General features: G+C 43.2%; 1 protein-coding gene across 1 annotated transcript in view; it reads right to left on the bottom strand.

Annotated features, from left to right (window-relative positions):
- The window catches only part of fam20b (FAM20B glycosaminoglycan xylosylkinase), a 25,081-nt gene extending 5,844 nt beyond the window's left edge, over positions 1–19,237 (bottom strand). The window contains exons 1-5 of the mRNA XM_030771588.1: positions 19,089–19,237; positions 8,722–9,236; positions 4,626–4,712; positions 4,389–4,498; positions 661–832 (exon numbers count right to left, since the gene is read on the bottom strand). Coding sequence (XP_030627448.1) covers positions 661–832; positions 4,389–4,498; positions 4,626–4,712; positions 8,722–9,098 — 746 coding nt within the window. The 5' untranslated portion in view covers positions 9,099–9,236; positions 19,089–19,237. The remainder of the gene's footprint in view (positions 1–660; positions 833–4,388; positions 4,499–4,625; positions 4,713–8,721; positions 9,237–19,088) is intronic.
- Between the last annotated feature and the right edge of the window lie 581 nt (positions 19,238–19,818).

Below are 19,818 nucleotides of genomic sequence, written 5' to 3'. Positions count from 1 at the left end.
ACACACACACACCTCTCTTCACTATCAGCTCTCATCTAACCCTAACCCTTTACATATCTGTCTACGTAGCCATCATTCAATAAATCAAATGGGGTCTTCTGACTGACAGCTGATCATACCAACAATGATCAAACGGAGACAGATGGAGACATGAAGGCTGAGAGAGCAGGGTTTGGGTTTGACAGGAGAGAAATGCTCTCCACTGAATGAAGAGAGCAGGGTTTGGGTTTGACAGGAGAGAAATGCTCTCCACTGAATGAAGAGAGCAGGGTTTGGGTTTGACAGGAGAGAAATGCTCTCCACTGAATGAAGAGAGCAGGGTTTGGGTTTGACAGGAGAGAAATGCTCTCCACTGAATGAAGAGAGCAGGGTTTGGGTTTGACAGGAGAGAAATGCTCTCCACTGAATGAAGAGAGCGTGTGTGTCTGTCCTGTCTCATGCCTTGTATCATAAACATTCTGACAAAATAACTCTGATTCATTACTGAAATACTGCTGCAGACAATTAGAACTTTTAATAATACTAACAGGACATATATAATAGCAGGTATTATCGGAGCCTTCGCTTACATGGTGAATAAAGGCAACGTGAGGTCGAAAGCACAGAGCAGCTGGCAAAGTGAGAGTTTGGGGAGGGGCACAGAGAGCAGTGAAAGCATACCTGGCGAGTTTGCCCTCTCTGTAAGTGCGCCCCCAGGGGTGTCTGTGTTTCTGTAGAGGCCAGACGTCCGGGAGCCAGAGCGTAACAGAACCCTCCATTACATCACCCTCTGCACACGCTGGTTCACTCTCTCTGCAGTAGTAACACTTTCCATAGAAACAGCTGTTATTCCCTACACGCATGCGCACACACACACATGCAGACACACGCACACACACGACAGAGAATCCATGATCTGTCATTATTCACAGTCTTATCTTATATTACAATGACAAGTGTGGTAAAGTAGGCTTTAAAAGTTCCTTCTCCTAAAAAATCCAATCAACAGTTTTAACCATTCCAAATTTGATGTATATCAATTTGATTCACACAATGTTTAAACAAAGCCCTGACTGAAGGCCTCTGTGAGAAGGCCTCTGGGCAGTTCTTGTTGGAAAAGGTAAAATCCCCTGAATCCCTTAGAGTGAATTAGTCTACAGACATGTCCAGACAGGTCTTCACTCACACTGAAGAAAACTGACGGTCCTGCAGTACAAGCACAATGCCAACATCCAACAGACAAACTGCACTAACACTCACCAGCCTTATGCTGCAGTGGGGAGGAGCTTTATGTCATGAGAAAAACTAAAGAGCTGGCCAAGTGCATTGGGACATGTGTGAGGTTGTGTATATCTGCAGGTGTGTGTGTTGTATGTATCTGCAGGAGTATGTGAATATGTTTGTGTCGTGATAACTGCACATCAGTATCTCCCTGGTCATCGCCTGATAACATTAACTCTCACCCCACACACACGCTCTCTCTCTCTCACCCCACACACACTCTCTCTCACCCAACACACACACTCTCTCTCTCTCACCCCACACACACACGCTCTCTCTCTCTCACCCAACACACGCTCTCTCTCTCTCTCTCACCCCGCACACACACTCTCTCTCTCACCCAACACACGCTCTCCCTCTCTCTCTCACCCCACACACGCTCTCTCTCTCTCTCTCACCAAACACACGCTCGCCCTCTCTCTCACCCAACACACACGCTCTCTGTCTCTCACCCAACACACACACGCTCGCTCTCTCTCACCCCATTCACACACGCTCGCTCTCTCTCACCCCATTCACACACGCTCTCTCTCTCACCCAACACACGCTCTCTCTCTCACCCAACACACGCTCTCTCTCTCACCCCACACACGCTCTCTCTCTCACCCAACACACGCTCTCTCTCTCAACCCACACACGCTCTCTCTCTCTCTCTCACCCCACACACATGCTCTCTGTCTCTCACCCAACACACACACGCTCTTTCTCTCTCACCCAACACACACACACTCTCTCTCTCTCACCCCACACACATGCTCGCTGTCTCTCACCCCATTCACACACTCTCTCTCTCTCACCCAACACACACACTCTCTCTCTCACCCCACAAACACGCTCTATCTCTCACCCAACACACGCTCTCTCTCTCACCCAACACACACGCTCTCTCTCTCACCCCACACACACACGCTCTCTCTCTCACCCAACACACACGCTCTCTCTCTCACCCCACACACACGCTCTCTCTCTCTTTCACCCCACACACACACTCACTCTCTCTCTCTCACCCCACACACACGCTCTCTCTCTCACCCCACACACTCTCTCTCTCACCCCACACACACGCTCTCTCTCTCTCTCTCTCACCCAACACACACACTCTCTCTCTCTCTCTCTCCACACACCACACACGCTCTCTCTCTCTCTCTCTCTCTCACCCAACACACACGCTCTCTCTCTCACCCAACACACACACGCTCTCTCTCTCTCACCCGACACACGCTCTCTCTCTCTCTCTCTCTCACCCCACACACACATGCTCTCTCTCTCACCCCACACACACTCTCTCTCTCTCACCCCACACACACTCTCTCTCTCTCTCACCCCACACACACTCTCTCTCTCTTTCACCCCACACACACACGCTCTCTCTCTCTCACCCAACAGACACACACTCTCTCTCTCACCCCACACTCTCTCTCTCTCACCCAACACACACACGCTCTCTCTCTCTCACCCAACACACACACGCTCTCTCTCTCTCTCACCCAACACACACACGCTCTCTCTCTCTCTCTCACCCCACACACACGCTCTCTCTCTCTCTCTCACCCCACACACACTCTCTCTCTCACCCCACACACTCTCTCTCTCTCACCCCACACACTCTCTCTCTCACCCTACACACTCTCTCTCTCACCCCACACACTCTCTCTCTCACCCCACACACTCTCTCTCTCACCCCCCACACACTCTCTCTCACCCCACACACACTCTCTCTCACCCCACACACACTCTCTCTCTCACCCCACACACACTCTCTCTCTCACCCCACACACACTCTCTCTCTCACCCCACGCACTCTCTCTCTCTCTCTCTCACCCAACACACACACACACTCACTCTCTCTCACCCCACACACACTCTCTCTCTCTCACCCAACACACACACGCTCTCTCTCTCACCCCACACACACGCTCTCTCTCTCTCACCCCACACACTCTCTCTCTCTCTCACCCCACACACACTCTCTCTCTCTCTCACCCAACACACACACTCTCTCTCTCTCTCTCTCTCTCTCTCTCTCTCTCTCACCCAACACACACACTCTCTCTCTCTCTCACCCCACACACGCTCTCTCTCACTCTCTCTCTCTCACCCAACACACTCTCTCTCTCTCACCCAACACACACTCTCTCTCTCTCTCTCTCTCTCTCTCACTCAACACACACTCTCTCTCTCTCTTTCTCTCTCTCACCCCACACACACACACTCTCTCTCTCTCACCCCACACACACTCTCTCCTGAGGAGACAAACGGCTGTTTTACACATTTTCTTGCTTTGACTATTAGTACATTTGTTGTTGTTGTTCTCTTTGTTGGTTATTGTAGATCAATCGTTTTGTTTTATTATATCAGAGGGTGGGTAGCATTTTCATTTTTTGCGTGTCCAAGTCTTGAGTTAGGCTAAATCAGGGTAGGTCTGCAGTGGTCCAGAAGACCTACCCTATCTTTTCATTATCAGGAGTAAGATCTGTTCTCAAAGATCAGGTGTTGGCTTAATGTCAGAGCTGGCCCTCTCCGGTCTGCTGCTAGGGTTAGGGTTAGGGTCAGAGTTAGGGTTAGGGTTAGTCCGCTCTGCTGCTACCTGCTCCCCTTTTTTGCCATGCTTTTGTCTTTGGCGTTTTGCTGACTCAAAATATGATCAATGATACTTTTTGTGTCGATTTAAATAAACAGTTTTACATACAGTTTATTTAAACAAACTGGAGTTTTACACCTTTGGACGACTCTGAACATCTGATGGCTATATTCATATGTCAGGCCATATGAAAATACAGTGGGTAAACCTCTGGTTATTGAAACTCAGGTGGTCCTTGGCCTGTAACACAACATTAACTATGGTGTAACTGTTCCCTGTACAAAAACATGAACTATGCTGGAACTGTTCGCTGTATGACAACATTAACTATGGTGTAACTGTCCCCTGTACAAAAACATTAACTATGGTGTAACTGTTCCCTGTACAAAAACATGAACTATGGTGTAACTGTTCGCTGTATGACAACATTAATTACAGCCTTACAGGTAACAGTACTGGAAGTGAGGGCTGGTAGGAGAGACAGAGGAGGAGAAAGACTTGACACTAGAAAAAAAGAAGGATTGAAAAAAGAGGGAGTAGAACTGACCATGCTTAAGAAAGGTGCTCAGTAGTTGGTCTGTGGCCACTGGCTTTATTTCTGTGCGCAAGTTGACAAACCTCCCCACCACTAGGGGAGCTCTTCTGAAACCCAAAATTCTGCAGATGAGAGGAGAGACATGTTAAAATTAAACTTCTCACTCTGAATTACACACCTTAACTAGGACACCATGTAACCTCAAGAAGTCTGTACTCTAAGGCCTGGACTTCTGTCTGCGTGTTTTACCTGTCGAGGTGAAAGGCAGCAATCTCCGCATTGTGCCTGTCATATCCCGCATACGGTTCTCCCTCTACTACAAAATCCCTGCTGTACCTTGGAGAGTGAGAAAAAGACACAGAGAGAGAAAGTGAGTGAGTGAGAAAGAGAGAGAGAGGATAACCGTCCACAAATCAGGCTTTGTCTGCTTTTGTTAGAAGCTGTAGAGATGCACTTAATTTCCTTGTACTCTGTAAAATGTCTGTAAAAGCTCAGAATAATCACTGAGCACAGCATATAATGCAAATCAAACCCTCACTGCACACGTCTGTATGTCAAAAAGACCAAAATGGCTTGTTAGGCTTTGAGTTCCCTATAGTCGGGGTAAAGAAGCCTTTCTACGTTCGAGGGGGAGGGTGCAGGAGGACTCAGGAAAAGCAGGGAAAAGACATTGACAAAGACAATGGACCTTGGGAAGATGACAACGAGGAGAGGGAGACCACAGCGACACTTAGCATGGAACTCTATTTCATAACATTATTGACCTCAAAAATGAACTGGAAGCAGATCTAAAATCATTTCATGGGGAATTTCAACAAGAGATGAGGGACAGATTTGCTAAATTCAAGCAAGATATTAGCCAAAAACTTATGACATACACACAGGAAATAGTAGGGACAAACTAGAAACTCGATGACGCAGCGATGCAAACGGACGAGCTGGAAACCTGAGTGTTGAGGCAAATAACGCGATTCAACAAACGGAGAAGGAACAGGAGACGGTGGAGTCTGGAATGTAGATCCAGAGGAACCAATCCGTGAACATACAGCACGTCTGAGGACACAAAGGGAGGCTCAGTAACACGGTTTCTGGACAGACACCTTCTAACCAAGCCTGCTCTTCCCAAGGAGACTGGTTTACAGATTCAGTGAGTCCGTAAAGCTAAGAGGCAAAAACTGCCCCACATCTTCTCAGAGGTCTACTACTGTAACGTTTATTCCAGTACAGTGTCGAAGAGATGGTCCTGAAAAAAGCACAGGCAAAAAAAGACTCAAACTGGTGAGAGAGTGTTTTTGTCCTTTAACCCACAACTACACAATAGCCACAATGCAATGGCATAACGCACATAAAACACTGAGGTTATCAAAGAAAAAGGAACACGCTTCCAAACACCTTTTATGAAGACATGAATCCACTGGGACAGTGGAAATTGAACATGCAACCACACTTGGGACATGAAGCAAGAGCTACAGAAGGGACATGTTGTCCAACAGCCACTAAAAGATACCAATGAATCCCCTTGACTTGAAAGGCTCCTCAATTGCAACGCAATGGCAGACACAGAGATGACCAGACAAACAAGACAATGGCTTCAAGAAAAAAACGCAACTTATTTACAGCATGATGGATGTCTAATGAGATGCTGAAAACATGCTGTGTGTTAATAAATGTGGCTAGGGTAGTCTATAGAGGCTGGACAGAAACAGACCGAATACTGAGAAGGCTATTCAATTGCATAGGAATGGACTTGATCCAATGGTACTTTGTAACATTGATTTAACTACAGAAGGCTAATTTCTTCAGGTTCAAGTTGTTCTATGTTAAATTATTGTTTAAGAATGTCATTCAATGTGAATGACAAATTGGTAATTTACAGACTGACAGGGAGATTAGATCTTTGTAACTGCCTACAATCTGAGAGGACTAGTATGAGTGGAATAACCTACAGTAGGTTACTCCCCATGACTAGGAGGGGCCCTCCCTTAATGTGTGGCTTTTCCTTAATGTGTAAAGATACCTTTTTTAAACACATACATACACTCACACTGCTATTCTCTTAATGAGGTGTGGCAATAATGATATCAAATTCTGCCAAATTTGAAAACTGCAAAGGAATTACAGACAGTGATGGAAGACATTTCATTGATAATAGGAAACTAAAAATAATTTAGTTTCAAAGTCAAAGTAGACTGTATACGTACATGTGGATGAGATTTTAATGTGGCGTTGAATCATAGTCTGGACAGAACTAGCCAAAAGAAAAACAGGACCTCCTTAATCAACACTACATGAGAGGAGTTAGGCTTTTTGACATCTGGAGGCAAGTCTACCAACTCAGGTGTGACTCCATGCACTGTTGGGCCTCACACTTGGTCAGCTCGAGAATGAATCACCTTTGTTACTGAAAACAGATCACTTTTTAACGCGCGGGAGTGACTGTTACTGAAAACAGATCACTTTTTAACGCGCGGGAGTGACTGTTACTGAGTTGAAGACTATAATACTGGTGTAACTGAGGTGTCAGACCATAATTAAGCGTACTGGACAGGGTCACAGTGTGGAAATGAAATGCGTGCATATTGAACATCAAAGTATTTTTTGAGCAAATTAGACATCATGAGGAAAATGATTATGAGAAGACAAATCCTGCCATATTGAGGGACTAATTAAAAGCCATTATCTTTCTCATGCAGATTTATTTTAGAGAGATGAACACGACAGGGCTACCCTCTCAGCCCAGATATTGTAGATCAAGCCACCGGCATTGGAAATTCCCCAGGATATATGGCAGTAACGTCTGGGGGGTAAAATCAGCCATTTTGCAGATGATGTGATGACCTTATGGAGCCTCAACATCTAAACAAAACAAACAAATCATCCTAAACAAACTAATGAGAAAACGAACTGACTTTCTTTACCTTCTGGATACAAGTTAAATATTTCAAAAAACACAAATTCTGGAATTTTATTTCACAACTTCTCTGGAACTTAAGCAACAGAAAGACCTGAAATGGGAATGTAAATTAAGACTAAAGGGTGTAAATAACAAGGAATCTGTCAAAGTTGTATGAAGCCAGATCCAATCAATAGCTAAAATATAAATGCATAATATATAAGCTTCAGTTACCAAACGATAAAGGCAGACTGACAATTCCAAATTTGAGGGAAGATTTTTACGCAGTCCACCTTTGACCTCTGATCTGCTGATGTAAAAGTAGAAACATGTTGAAATGGAAAGAAACAGATCCACAGACCCAGATGTTCCAGATTCAAACACTTAGGGGAGGAAGAATTGCGCTCCAGCATTAAAGATATTAAAGATATTAAAGATAAGACTGACCCAATCAGAGCGTTTACAAGTGTCCACCCTTGCCCGATAACATAAAATAGAAAAAGAGGGAAAAAGTGCTAAAGTGGATTACTTCAGATTCTGACTTCAAACCAGACTCAAGATTGAAACCGCGGTCGCCAAAGCGAATTACTGCATTGTGCCTTGTCACAGAAAATGAGACAATAATGGACTTTCAAGACTTTTGAGGGAGTCATATCCTTGGAGTCAAGAATTGTTTAGATATCTTCAGCTTCAAGACTATAATAATAAAGAAGTGAAAAGAGAAAAAAATTTTGAGCCCGTACTGAAAGATACGACAAGCGCATATAACAATAATGTGTTCAGCATTATACCCACTCGCTGTTACAGCTTAATGGAATGTAGAGCTGAATCAATACTGTATGTGAGAGCACAGCAGACCTGAAGGACATTTCACTGGAAAAACTGAAATGTATTTCTTTATAACACCTCAAATCAAAAGTAAAGAGTGTCACAGTCGTGCTGAAGACAGTGGTCTTTTAGAGGCAAATCATACATGTTTCTTTCAATGTAACGGTGGAGCATAAAGGGACATTCAGGTACTTCTTTTAGACAGAATTCTTTACAAGGCCATTACACGGAACTGGCTTCAGACTGAATCTCCTGGACAAAGTCAGTGGCTGGATATTGTAGAGGAAATATATCTGCAGCAAAAAAAATAACCTCCACTTTAAACCGAAAGGTGATCAGTTTAGGGACAATGACGTTTATGAATAAATCAGAGGTGTATTAGCAATGTGAGCTTATGCATAAGAAACTGTAAAATCCACACTATACTGTATTTTGTTTTGCTTTATATATTGATTTGTTGCTTTTAGTTCATGTTGGTTCTGTGCCTGTCTGGAAAAAACAAATAAAGACCAACATTAAGCAAAAATACTCAAGACGGGACTCTATATTACAGTAGTAAATTTAATACGCAGAAGTAGCTGACCTGCTGTCTGTCTGACCAGAACCTGGGTTTTCTCCCCTTACCTCTTGGGTTTGAAGACGACCTTCTGTCCTCCATCCAACACCAGCAGGGCTTTGAGCTGAGTGCCCTTGTACCCAACATCAGCTCTTTCCACTCGGGCTGTGGCCAAAGCACTCAGCACTGCTGCCAGCTCAGGCGTGTCATCGGGGTAAACCTCCCTGGGCCCCACCCACTGCGCTGCTACTTCCCAAGGTGACTGCAGCGTGTGTGTGAGCTGTGCGCCCTTCACCAGAGCCAGGCTGGACTCCATCTTACGAAAGGCTCGCAGGTCCCTGCGGCCGGCGGCTGTGCCCTCTCCGCCGTCCAGCAGAAAGACCTTCACCAGGCCCAAGAGCAGCAAAACAGCGCACAGCACGACCAAGCGCTGCTTCAGCTTCATCACCACAGAGACCGGACGGCCACGGAGGGTTCTGCTGGCCTTTGACACCTCACTCCTCTGGCATGACACTACCCGCTGCCTTGCCACCACAGAACACCCCGGCACAGCGACCCGCAAACGGGGCAGGAGTGTGGGAAACTGAGAGACAGACAGAGACAGCCAGAGAATCAGCCTAAATCTTCAATAAATGTTCAGTTTTAGCACCTAACTTGTGACTTTAAACAACTACTGTGTTCCAGTGCTTGATAATTATCCCCACAGGCCTCCATAGAACCCACAGTATCAAACCACTGGGCCATGTCAGACATGTCATAGGTCATTCTGCCTGGGTGAACAAACCACATTCAGCACTGCAGAGAAGGAGCTCTCTTTTGGTCACGTAGTTCAGCTATTAAACTACAATACCTGCTGATAATAAAAAGAACCAAAGGTCTAACCAGACAACACAGATACAGAAAACCTCAGGTCTAATCGCACTACACTACTGGAATCCATCATGTTTGCATTGTGTTTTCACAATACTCCATCTGATCTTTTCAATGACCTCTTTCCATGTAGCAGCCTATGGCGCTGTCAGACGTGCCACTTGGCATTAGTTGTAGTAGTAGGACCTAATCACACACTGAAATGTTTGATTCCAATTCTCTACAGTAAAGACATATAGTGCTGTATTGAATGCTAAGGTGTAAAAAATTCAGATCTCTCTCTCTCTCTATACATATATGTAGACTGCTCCCGACCAAACATTTCCCTAGTTGACTAGTAGTCGCTAGCTCAAGCCAGTAGTTGACTAAATTAATATCATAAATGTGCGATGACTAATCATTTAATGACACATACACAGATAGATAGATAGATAAATAGATAAATAGATAAATAGATAGGGTACTTTATTCATCCCCTTGGGGAAATTCATATACATTTTTTGGGGGCATCAGAAAATGGTTTTTCCAGGGCTGAGAAAGAATGTTATAAGTAACATTGTTAACACTGTGTTACATTTCAGAGAAATACGAAACCGTCATAACGAGCCTTTAAAACAGAAATTTTACAAGCGCACACACAAAACAAGCCGCCTGTTAACAACTACATGCAGAGTTTGCATGTTACCTTCTTGGGGTCAACCTTACACACTCGAAATGACCCCACACCTTGGATTATTTCCTATGAATGAGAATAAAGTCATTATATTACGAGAACAAAGTCGTAATTTTACGAGAAAAAATCATTACGTTACAAGGATAAAATTGTAACATTTCGAGAAAAACAAACAAACAAACATAATTTTTGGGAAAATATATTACCAGCAACCAACAAAACAGGCGAGAAGACAGTCAATGGCAGCCCGACCCTGCCTCTGCCAACAGGTGTTGATGTGTCAAAAGATTAAGTATTTCGTTATTTGTGAAACCTATACTAAGTATAACTTCACAAGATGCTCCACATTCCTCATTTTAACATAGGCGGCAGGCTGCTCTTCTGATATTTCCCCTCTAAAATAACACATAGTCTAAAATCATTACCTTCTTGTAATATTATGACTTTTTTCTTCCCCCCCCTCTCTGACTCTCAGGCTCAGCCTTGTATCGCAGCCTGCCTAGCTGACATTGCCTCCTGGATGTCCGCCAACCACCTCAAACTCAACCTGGAGAAAACGGAGCTTCTGTTTTCTCCTGCTAAGAACTCCCAAACGATCAACACTGCAATCACCATCGAGGGATCTGTGGTGTTCCCCACCACAGCAGCCAAAAACCTAGGCGTAACCCTTGACAACCAGCTGACCTACTCCGGTCACATCGCGGCAGTCACTCGATCCTGCAGATTCTCCCTATACAATATCAGGAGAATCCGCCCCTTCCTCACACAACAGGCAACCCAGCTCCTGGTCCAAGCGCTTGTCATCTCCCGCATGGACTACTGCAACGTTCTACTGGCTGGCTTACCGACCTGCGCCATCAGGCCGCTCCAGCTCGTGCAGAACGCCGCTGCATGCCTGGTCTTCAGCCTCCCTAAGCACTCTCATGTCACTCCACTGCTTACTGCGCTCCACTGGCTTCCCGGTAGCTGCCCGCATCCAGTTCAAGACACTGGTGCTGGCCTACCAGGCCACAAGAGGCTCTGCCCCATCATACCTTCAGTCCCTAATAACTCCGTATACCCCTACTAGAACCCTCCGCTCTACGACCTCTGGTCAGCTGACGGTCCCCTCACTTCGGGAACCCGGCAGCCGCTTCTCCCGACCACGCCTCTTCTCCGCCATTGCCCCTCGGTGGTGGAATGACCTCCCTCATACAGTTAGGACTGCGGAATCTCTCACCATCTTCCGCAGGAAACTGAAAACCCACCTCTTCAGAACCCACCTGTCCCCCACTGCCTAACCCTCCCTTTCCTTAAAAAAAAAAAAAAAAAAAAACCTTGTCTTGTATCTGTGTTTGTCAAAGTATTCCAGGGGCACAATACGAAGGGGCATATTGACGCTCAGTCTTATTGTGATCTCTGCTCATGAGGTATTTGACATCCGACTGATGCACTGATTGTAAGTCGCTTTGGCTAAAAGCGTCTGCCAAATAAAAAAACTGTAATTTGTAAATTGTAAAATTATGATTTTATTCTCGTAATATTAAGACATTCTTCTCGCAATCTCTCCCTCAATGTGGCCCTAATACCATAGTGAGGAATCAGGGTCTTCCCTTATTATCTTTACTTGTGTGCTTATGTGTCCAAATCCTCTGAAATATTGATTGGAGTAAAGAAACATGTTTTCTGTAGGCTCATTTTACTATAGGTCATTAATGCAAGTTATAATCTTTACTATCAGGTCCTCATTATAGAAAAAGGCATTAACTCTGATAGATGCCGTATTCAATGGAGAGGTTAAATTTTATATCCCATATTAAAAAAAGAATAAGACACTCAGTAAAAATGCAAATAACTCTATTGAAAATGATGTGCAATACAGCAAATTCATTCATTCATTTTCTAAGCCGCTTATCCGAAATTAGGGTCGCGGGAGGTGCTGGAGCCTATCCCAGTACTCACTGGATGAAAGGCAGGAAACACCCTGGACAGGTTCCCAGTCCATCGCAGATGTAGCAAATTATGTACTAGAAATTACATGTGATGAAAAGTATCATCCTTTAACCATGTAACTTGAACAACAGGACTGCATTAGGTGCATGGGTTTCTTTTCTTGATGAGTGGGATCCCTGTGTTCCATTATTCACTGATTAGTGACAAGGAGGTGCTCAAAGGCCACTGCAGTATCTTCACATGAGAGGCCCGTTTAGGATACCTCTTATTCCTCCTTACACCACAGGTTTTATCAAAATATTTCACCTATTTTCAATATCAAGGACATTACACAATTCCCATCTGAAATGCCCTCTATTCCAATGTTTCAGGTTTCAAGTTTTATTGTCATTTCCTAGATAATAATGTGGACATAACTATCAGTAATGAAATTCTTGGGCTCGGGGCTCAACTTGCACAATGTGAAGTAAGGGTAGATAATAATAAAAAGAACAGATGAGGTAATATATAGACATTTATAAGAAGTAATATATATATATATATATATATATATATATATATATATATATGTGTGTGTGTGTGTGTGTGTGTGTGTGTATATATATGTCATTCCACTGCTTACTGCCCTCCACTGGCTTCCGGTAGCTGCCCGCATCCAATTCAAGACACTGGTGCTGGCCTACCAGGCCACAAGAGGCTCTGCCCCATCATACCTTCAGTCCCTAATACTCCGTATACCCCTACTAGAACCCTCCGCTCTACGACCTCTGGTCAGGCTGACGGTTCCCCTCACTTCAGGAGCCCGGCAGCCGCTCCTCCCGACCACGCCTCTTCTCCGCCATTGCCCCTCGGTGGTGGAACGACCTCCCTCATACAGTCAGGGACTGCGGAATCCCTCATCATCTTCCGCAAGAAACTGAAAACACCCACCTCTTCAGAACCCACCTATTCCCCCTAAGCCTAACCCCCCTTCCTTAAAAAAAAAAACAAAAAAAAAACCTTGCCTTGTATCTATGTTTGTCTAAGAATTCCAGGGCGCAATACGAAGGAGTAAATTGACGCTCAGTCTTTTTAGCGATGTCTGCTTATGGGGTATTAGGAATCCGACTGATGCACTGATTGTAAGTCGCTTTGGCTAAAAGCGTCTGCTAAATGCTAAATTGTAAATATATATATATATATATTATATATATATATATATAAACACACACACACACACATATACAGCTCTGGAGAGAATTAAGAGACCACTGAAAAATTATCAGTTTGTCTGGTTTTACTATTTATAGGTATGTGTTTGAGTAAAATGAACATTTTTATTCAATGAACTACTGAAAACATTTTCTCCCAATTCCAAAGGAAGAGTCCAGAAATCAGTATTTGGTGGAATAACTCTGATTTTCAATCAGAGCATTCATGTATCTAGGCATGCTCTCCACCAGTCTTTCACACTGCTGTTGGGTGACTTTATGCCACTCCTGGTGCAAAAATTCATTTTTACATTTTTATGTTCCTACTAGCTACCCCACATACCATTTTGGTCCTATTAAAATGACAAAAATATGCTACCAGGCCTTGTTTTATTCATAATATCTTGCTGTCCATTGGTGGTAGAGACCTCAAATATTGGCACAAAATTAAGATTGTATTTGCAGAAAAAATAATGACTGATATCATATTGGTGCAAAAATGTGGGTTTGTAGTACCTTCAATATCACTGTTGTTTAGAAATTTTGCACATTTTTCCAAATCTAGGGCCTTATAAAAATAAAATGGCATGCAGTACGGGCTTTTAATGGTTTTGACACACAGAAAACATGTTTGTCTTCCATCCTACAAAGTTTGGTTAGGCTATGAACAATACTTATCAAGATATCAATGCCCAAACATGGCTTCCCAGATAAGGCGTTTCTGAGGCTATAAAAATGAAATAATATCAAGGGCTGAAAAAATATGAAAACAGAATTTGAATAGAAATATTTTACAGGCCTTGGTTTTAGGACCCATTCATGATATGGAGAAGATCTGAACCAAAACTGAGACAGAGCTGCAACAGCCTTGTCTGATTTGACACGCAATGACCGACATTATACATATTATATATACACACACACACACACACACGCACGTACGCACACTCACACACACACACACACACACACTCACACACGCACGCACGCACACTCCACACACACACACACACTCACACACACACTCACACACACACACTCACACACACACACACACACACACACACTCACACACTCACACACACACACACACACTCACACACTCACACACACACACACACACACACGTATGTATCTATAACATGTGAAAAGAAACCTAATGGAATTTAAAAAAGCTTAAGCCTACATACAACCATTGAATGAATGAATTCGAAAAGAATGTAAATGATATGAAGGCACTCTTCCGACATAAGCCTAACTGCTCTCCCTCCTACACTTTTGTTTGTGTGGTCTGTGTTAGTGTCTGTGCATCTGTGTTGTTCCAGTTTTATTACAGCCATTCTCTGACACGCGTCCGAGTTCCGTTCTGGCCGACCGGTTGCATCTCGAATTGGACGCAAGTTGTACGTATGTTAGCGTGGCATGTAGAAGTCGTATGGCAACTGAGAGAGACGCCGTGATGTACACAATGCCGGGATATCGTCTGACGGTCACTATCGTACGCACGCAGCCATTAGCACTGGCTGTTATAGTTTCATATGACCAGAGGACTTATATAGGTAGAGATGCATTTCCAGAAGAAAATGCCAATGTGATTGCACCGCAGCACCATCGAATCTTAACTGTAGAAACACTGGATCTGTGTCCAGCTGAAGAGTCCTCACGGAGCAAAAGACCACAGAGTCCAACTATCGCCTGCCGCTGTGTGAAGTCCCTCGCTGTAGCACTAGAGACCTAAAACGTTTTTCTTTAGTTTTAAGTTAATCTATGACAGAGTAGGGCCACATTTAAAGGAAAAAATTCTGAAATTTCAAGAGTAAGGTTGTCATATTACAAGAATAGTCATAATTGAGAAAAAAAAGTCATAATATTACTAGAATAAAGTCATAATTTTAGGAGACAAAAATAATATTACGAGAACAAAATCATAAGATTTCGAGAAAAAACAAACAAAAAAACAACATGATTTTTAGTCAAATATATTACCAGCAACCCACAAAACTTGCACAGTCTTTTCAAAGTGCTGATATTTATGGTAATGTGGCGCTGATGTGCCCAAAGATGAAGTATTCCGTTATTTGTCAAATCTGTACTTAAGCATTTTACAAGATGCTCCACATTCCTCATTTTAATGCAGATGGCTCTTCTGATGTTTCCCCTCTAAAATAACATGGAGCCTAAAATTATGGCTTTCTTCTCGTAATATTAATGACTTTTTTCTTATTAAATTATGGCTTTCTTCTCGTAATATTAATGACTTTTTTCTTATTAAATTATGGCTTTCTTCTCGTAATATTAATGACTTTTTTCTTATTAAATTATGGCTTTCTTCTTGTTAGATTAAGACTTTTTTCTTGAAATCTCAGACTTTTTTCCTCTCAACGTGGCCCTAATACTCCGCTGTATTACCAGCAGCCATGGTTCCGTCTATTTGTTTTTTTCTTCTGAGTGCGCCAGTGCAAAAGCATGTGATCTGTCTACGGCAAGCCAAGAGGACTAAAATACAAGGGCAAAAGGCGAAGCGAACCTGGAGCGCTTGGTGCTCACAATGCACAACGTACCTTGGGAGGTGGTCTCAGTTCGGTTTGTTTCGTTTCAGAGGGGTCTGACTTTGTTTGGAGTGTTCACATATGTGCAAAAAAATGCTGACTAATCGCTCTGAGTTGTTTTAAGGGCTGAACGGGACCAAGTGTGAAAAGACCTTTCATCTGCACTTGAGAAAAGCATTATCACTGTACTACACGAAAACAACCGTATTAATGTAATTTTAATCTGCACTGGAGACAGGCATTATTGCGGTAACACACATGACACTAAAACAACCTTATTGATGCCGTAATCTAACTTCTGCCTGCACTAGAAAAAAAGATATCACCATATTTCCTAAAGATACATTAAGACTGTGGAACAAACTGTTCTCCAAACTACATTTTGATACTGTGTGATTATGGCACAGAACTTCTGTTCAGCGTGGGGTGTGAAGAGTGGCATGCTTTAAGTTTGACCGTCAATTTGGATTCCTAATGCTCTGGTTATTGTCACTGATGAGTTCTGGTTCGGAAGCAGCACAGCCTGGTTCGAGAACAGCACCAAGCAGGATAGGCGGGCTCTCCAGAGGGTGGTATGTTTAGCTGAGCGCACCATCTCCACCGAGCTCCCTGACCTGCAGTTTATGTACAGCAAATGGTGCTGTACCGAGGACAGAAAGATAGTGAAGGGTCTCAGCCATCCGAACAATGGTCTCTTCTCTCTGATATGGTCAAAGAAGCGCTTCCGCTGTCTGAAGGCCTACACAGAGAAAATGGGGAGGAGCTTCTTCCCAGAGGCCATTCGGACCCTCAACCAGGCCAACTCTTAGGTCATCTCCTAGGGCTGGACACTGGACCCTCTCTACACTACACCCCATAAATGTCATCCTATCACCTATCACTAGGACTGGACCCTGAACCTTTCACTACAGCCCATATCTGGACCTTTGCACTACAGCCCATATCTGGACCTTTGCAGTACACCTGTTTTCATCTACACTATTTATCATACATGTCTGCCATTCATCTATTCATCTCATGTCATTCACTAAACTACCTCAGCCTGATGCTGCACACTACTCTGTTTCTTACCTTATACTGTATTTTTCAATTCTCCCTTATGTTACATTCTTTATGTTCTGTGGTATTCTATTTACGCTCTGTTTATTCTGTTGTGTATATTCTTTTTGTAACCTCATCTCTGTCTTGCTCTTTTTATCATTCAGACAGTCAGAACAAGCAATTCACTGCACAGTGTACTGTGTATGGCTGTGTGTGTAACAAATAAAATTTGAATTTTTGATTTGAAGTGAATACTGAAAACATTTTTGATTAAATACTTTTAGGTCACTAGGTAATCAAAGAGTCCAACCGGGTGCAATCAACTAGTTTTATTTTTCAAAAACCTACTATTTTTACATAAATACAGGAATGCCTCTCTGTCTCTGCCTACACAAATCAATTAGGATGATGGCTATTCAAATCTGCATTTCTGCACAGCATCAAACAAACGTAGGCTCCTCTCTGCTACGTATCTTATCCTTTAAGGGCTTGAATGAACCGAAATCTTGCCCGGAAAACCCACCCCATTCCAGAATCAGGACAGGAGTGGATAAAACTGAGGTGAAAGACCACTCAGAAGAGCACGCTTTGTCTCCTGTATCACACATCCACTTACTGCCATGTTAATGTCATGATTCAGGAATATGTGCTTTGGACCTCGACTGGCTCTGATTAATGATGCCTTCCTCCCAGGCTCCTATGGCAACATCATCTGTTCCTTGCAAAACATGATCAAGTTGAAAATCTTTGTCATTAAACTACCCCAATAATTGGGCTCTAATTAAACTCTAAACTCTCCATCAAAGACACTTTTTTCTTTCCCCATGGTAGCCACAATAACGGGCGAAAGCGTTGCTATTATTCCATATGGGATGGGACATTAACAGCTTCAGTAACTAAGAAACCACACCTGTGTGGTCACATGCTCTTTGAACAAACTTGGTCTTCCATTTACATCAGCGAGTCATTTATTTTCGGCTACTATCGGTATTTTCCGAGGCAAAAGCCATTTAAAAAACAAGCTGTAATCAAATCTGAACAATGCTGTTCATTCTTTCATTTCCGTGTTCTTCATTCGTTCTCAGTAGTACTAAGCGCAGTAAACAGGTTTAGAAGCCAGGAAAGCAATATTAGCGTCGTTCACAGATGAGCTCGGCAGCTACTCCTGTTTATGGCTCAGAGCTCGTAGCCACGCAAGCAGGAACTGGTTCGTTTCATACAATCGGCCATTCATTGGACTCAAGGCACAGCTGTAGCTGTATGTCTCGGAGTAAACATACTGAAAGAATCTAATCGAAAAGAATGACAACTAATTAGCTCTACGGAAAAAAACAAACACAAAACAAACAAAAACGTTGATTCCAGGTTTATTCAGTTCATTGCAACACATGTAGTGTCAGCATGCAGGCTAAGAGGGTGATCTTACATACCGTCTCAGTAGCTCCAAACGAATGATTTGCCTTTCTATAATTATGGGAAAACAGCATATACGGATGAATGGAATTGCCACTTGGCGATTTACTGCTTCGTGTACTGAGACGTTTAGTCGATATTTTGCGAACATAACAAATAACTCGAGAGTGCGAGCTGGCTAGATGCTAACGTTGGCTAACTCAGCCCGTTTCACTGTCTGCAGCTCTGCCGAAATGCGCTGTAGCTAGATGGACATATCGCCTTTCAGGATGTCAGAAAACATCACAAAACACAAAAGCTAAACGTCTTTCTGTTGCAACAACCTGAAAGCATAAGAACAACTGAGTATTGACGACAAGCGGATCAAACCTTCAGTACCTTATAATTTGGTCATTGCAGCGTAATGCATTACGATACAACACTCAGTAACGGCACAGTAACGTGCTGATTTATATTTCTGCCGATAAAGCCGGCTAGGTTGGATGGATTCGCTTGTGCATGTCCAGCATTAAGGTCCTTATGTAACAGTTCTATATGCAGTCCGATCCAACGTTAGTGAGAGCTTGACGTCAAGCGTTCGTGGCCACAAGATAGTACATGATGAGGGTGAGGATGTACCCTAACTAACTCACTGGTTAAATTAGAACATCTATAAGCAACCTGGGTGCTATGAAGATAATTGGGTACGTTTGCTAGCTAGCTACTGAACAAGGGATGCGACATAACCATCAACAACAAACTACTGCAAAGCTTGCTTCATTACTCACCTCTTCTCAGGGACGAGCGAAATATTGCCACAATCCTGAATACGGTTAATAAATTCTTCAAACGCTCTCTAGTGGCATTTAATTGCTGTTGACAAACACAGGTTCAGTCGTTTCCTTCATCTTGCAAGGCTTCTTCTTTAGCGTAGACTTGCGTGTACCTCCGTCTACATTCACTTCCTCACTAATTATCCGAGTCGTTTAACCTCTTAAAGCGAACGTGCACCATTGCATAAAATTCAGTTACGAGCGTTAACAGGAGTTGACACCAGAGGGCAGTATTACACAAATCAAACGCCTATTTTCATAATGTTCACATAACTGCTAAAGTTTGACATGCATTTGATTTTTCTAAGTGTATGTATATTTTGATAAAGTGTATACGTATTTATATCTTAAAGTTGGTTAGCGGTTACCAGTCACATTGGTGTTAATTTAGAAATCAGAGGATAACAAATACCTCCATTTTAAGTCTGCAGTGATACTACTGAGACTTTTGATGACAAACAGGTGACCAGCAGAGCTTTTCTCTGAATAACGTCAGACAAATTACACACAACTCTCAGAAGGCCTGACAGATCAGCCACTACATGAGACAGCTCACAAAGACATTGAGTAATCGAGTAATTTATTTCATTAGGAAAAATCAAAGTACTCAGTACCTGAAAGTGTTTTAACACTAGCTTATGTGCACATACATACAAACACATACAGACCATATGCCTCCAACACA

Source organism: Chanos chanos, chromosome 4 (genome assembly GCF_902362185.1).
Source record: "Chanos chanos chromosome 4, fChaCha1.1, whole genome shotgun sequence".
Lineage (NCBI taxonomy): Eukaryota > Metazoa > Chordata > Actinopteri > Gonorynchiformes > Chanidae > Chanos > Chanos chanos.
The sequence above is the reverse complement of the archived record's forward strand: the minus strand, read 5'-3'. Positions and strand labels throughout refer to the sequence as shown.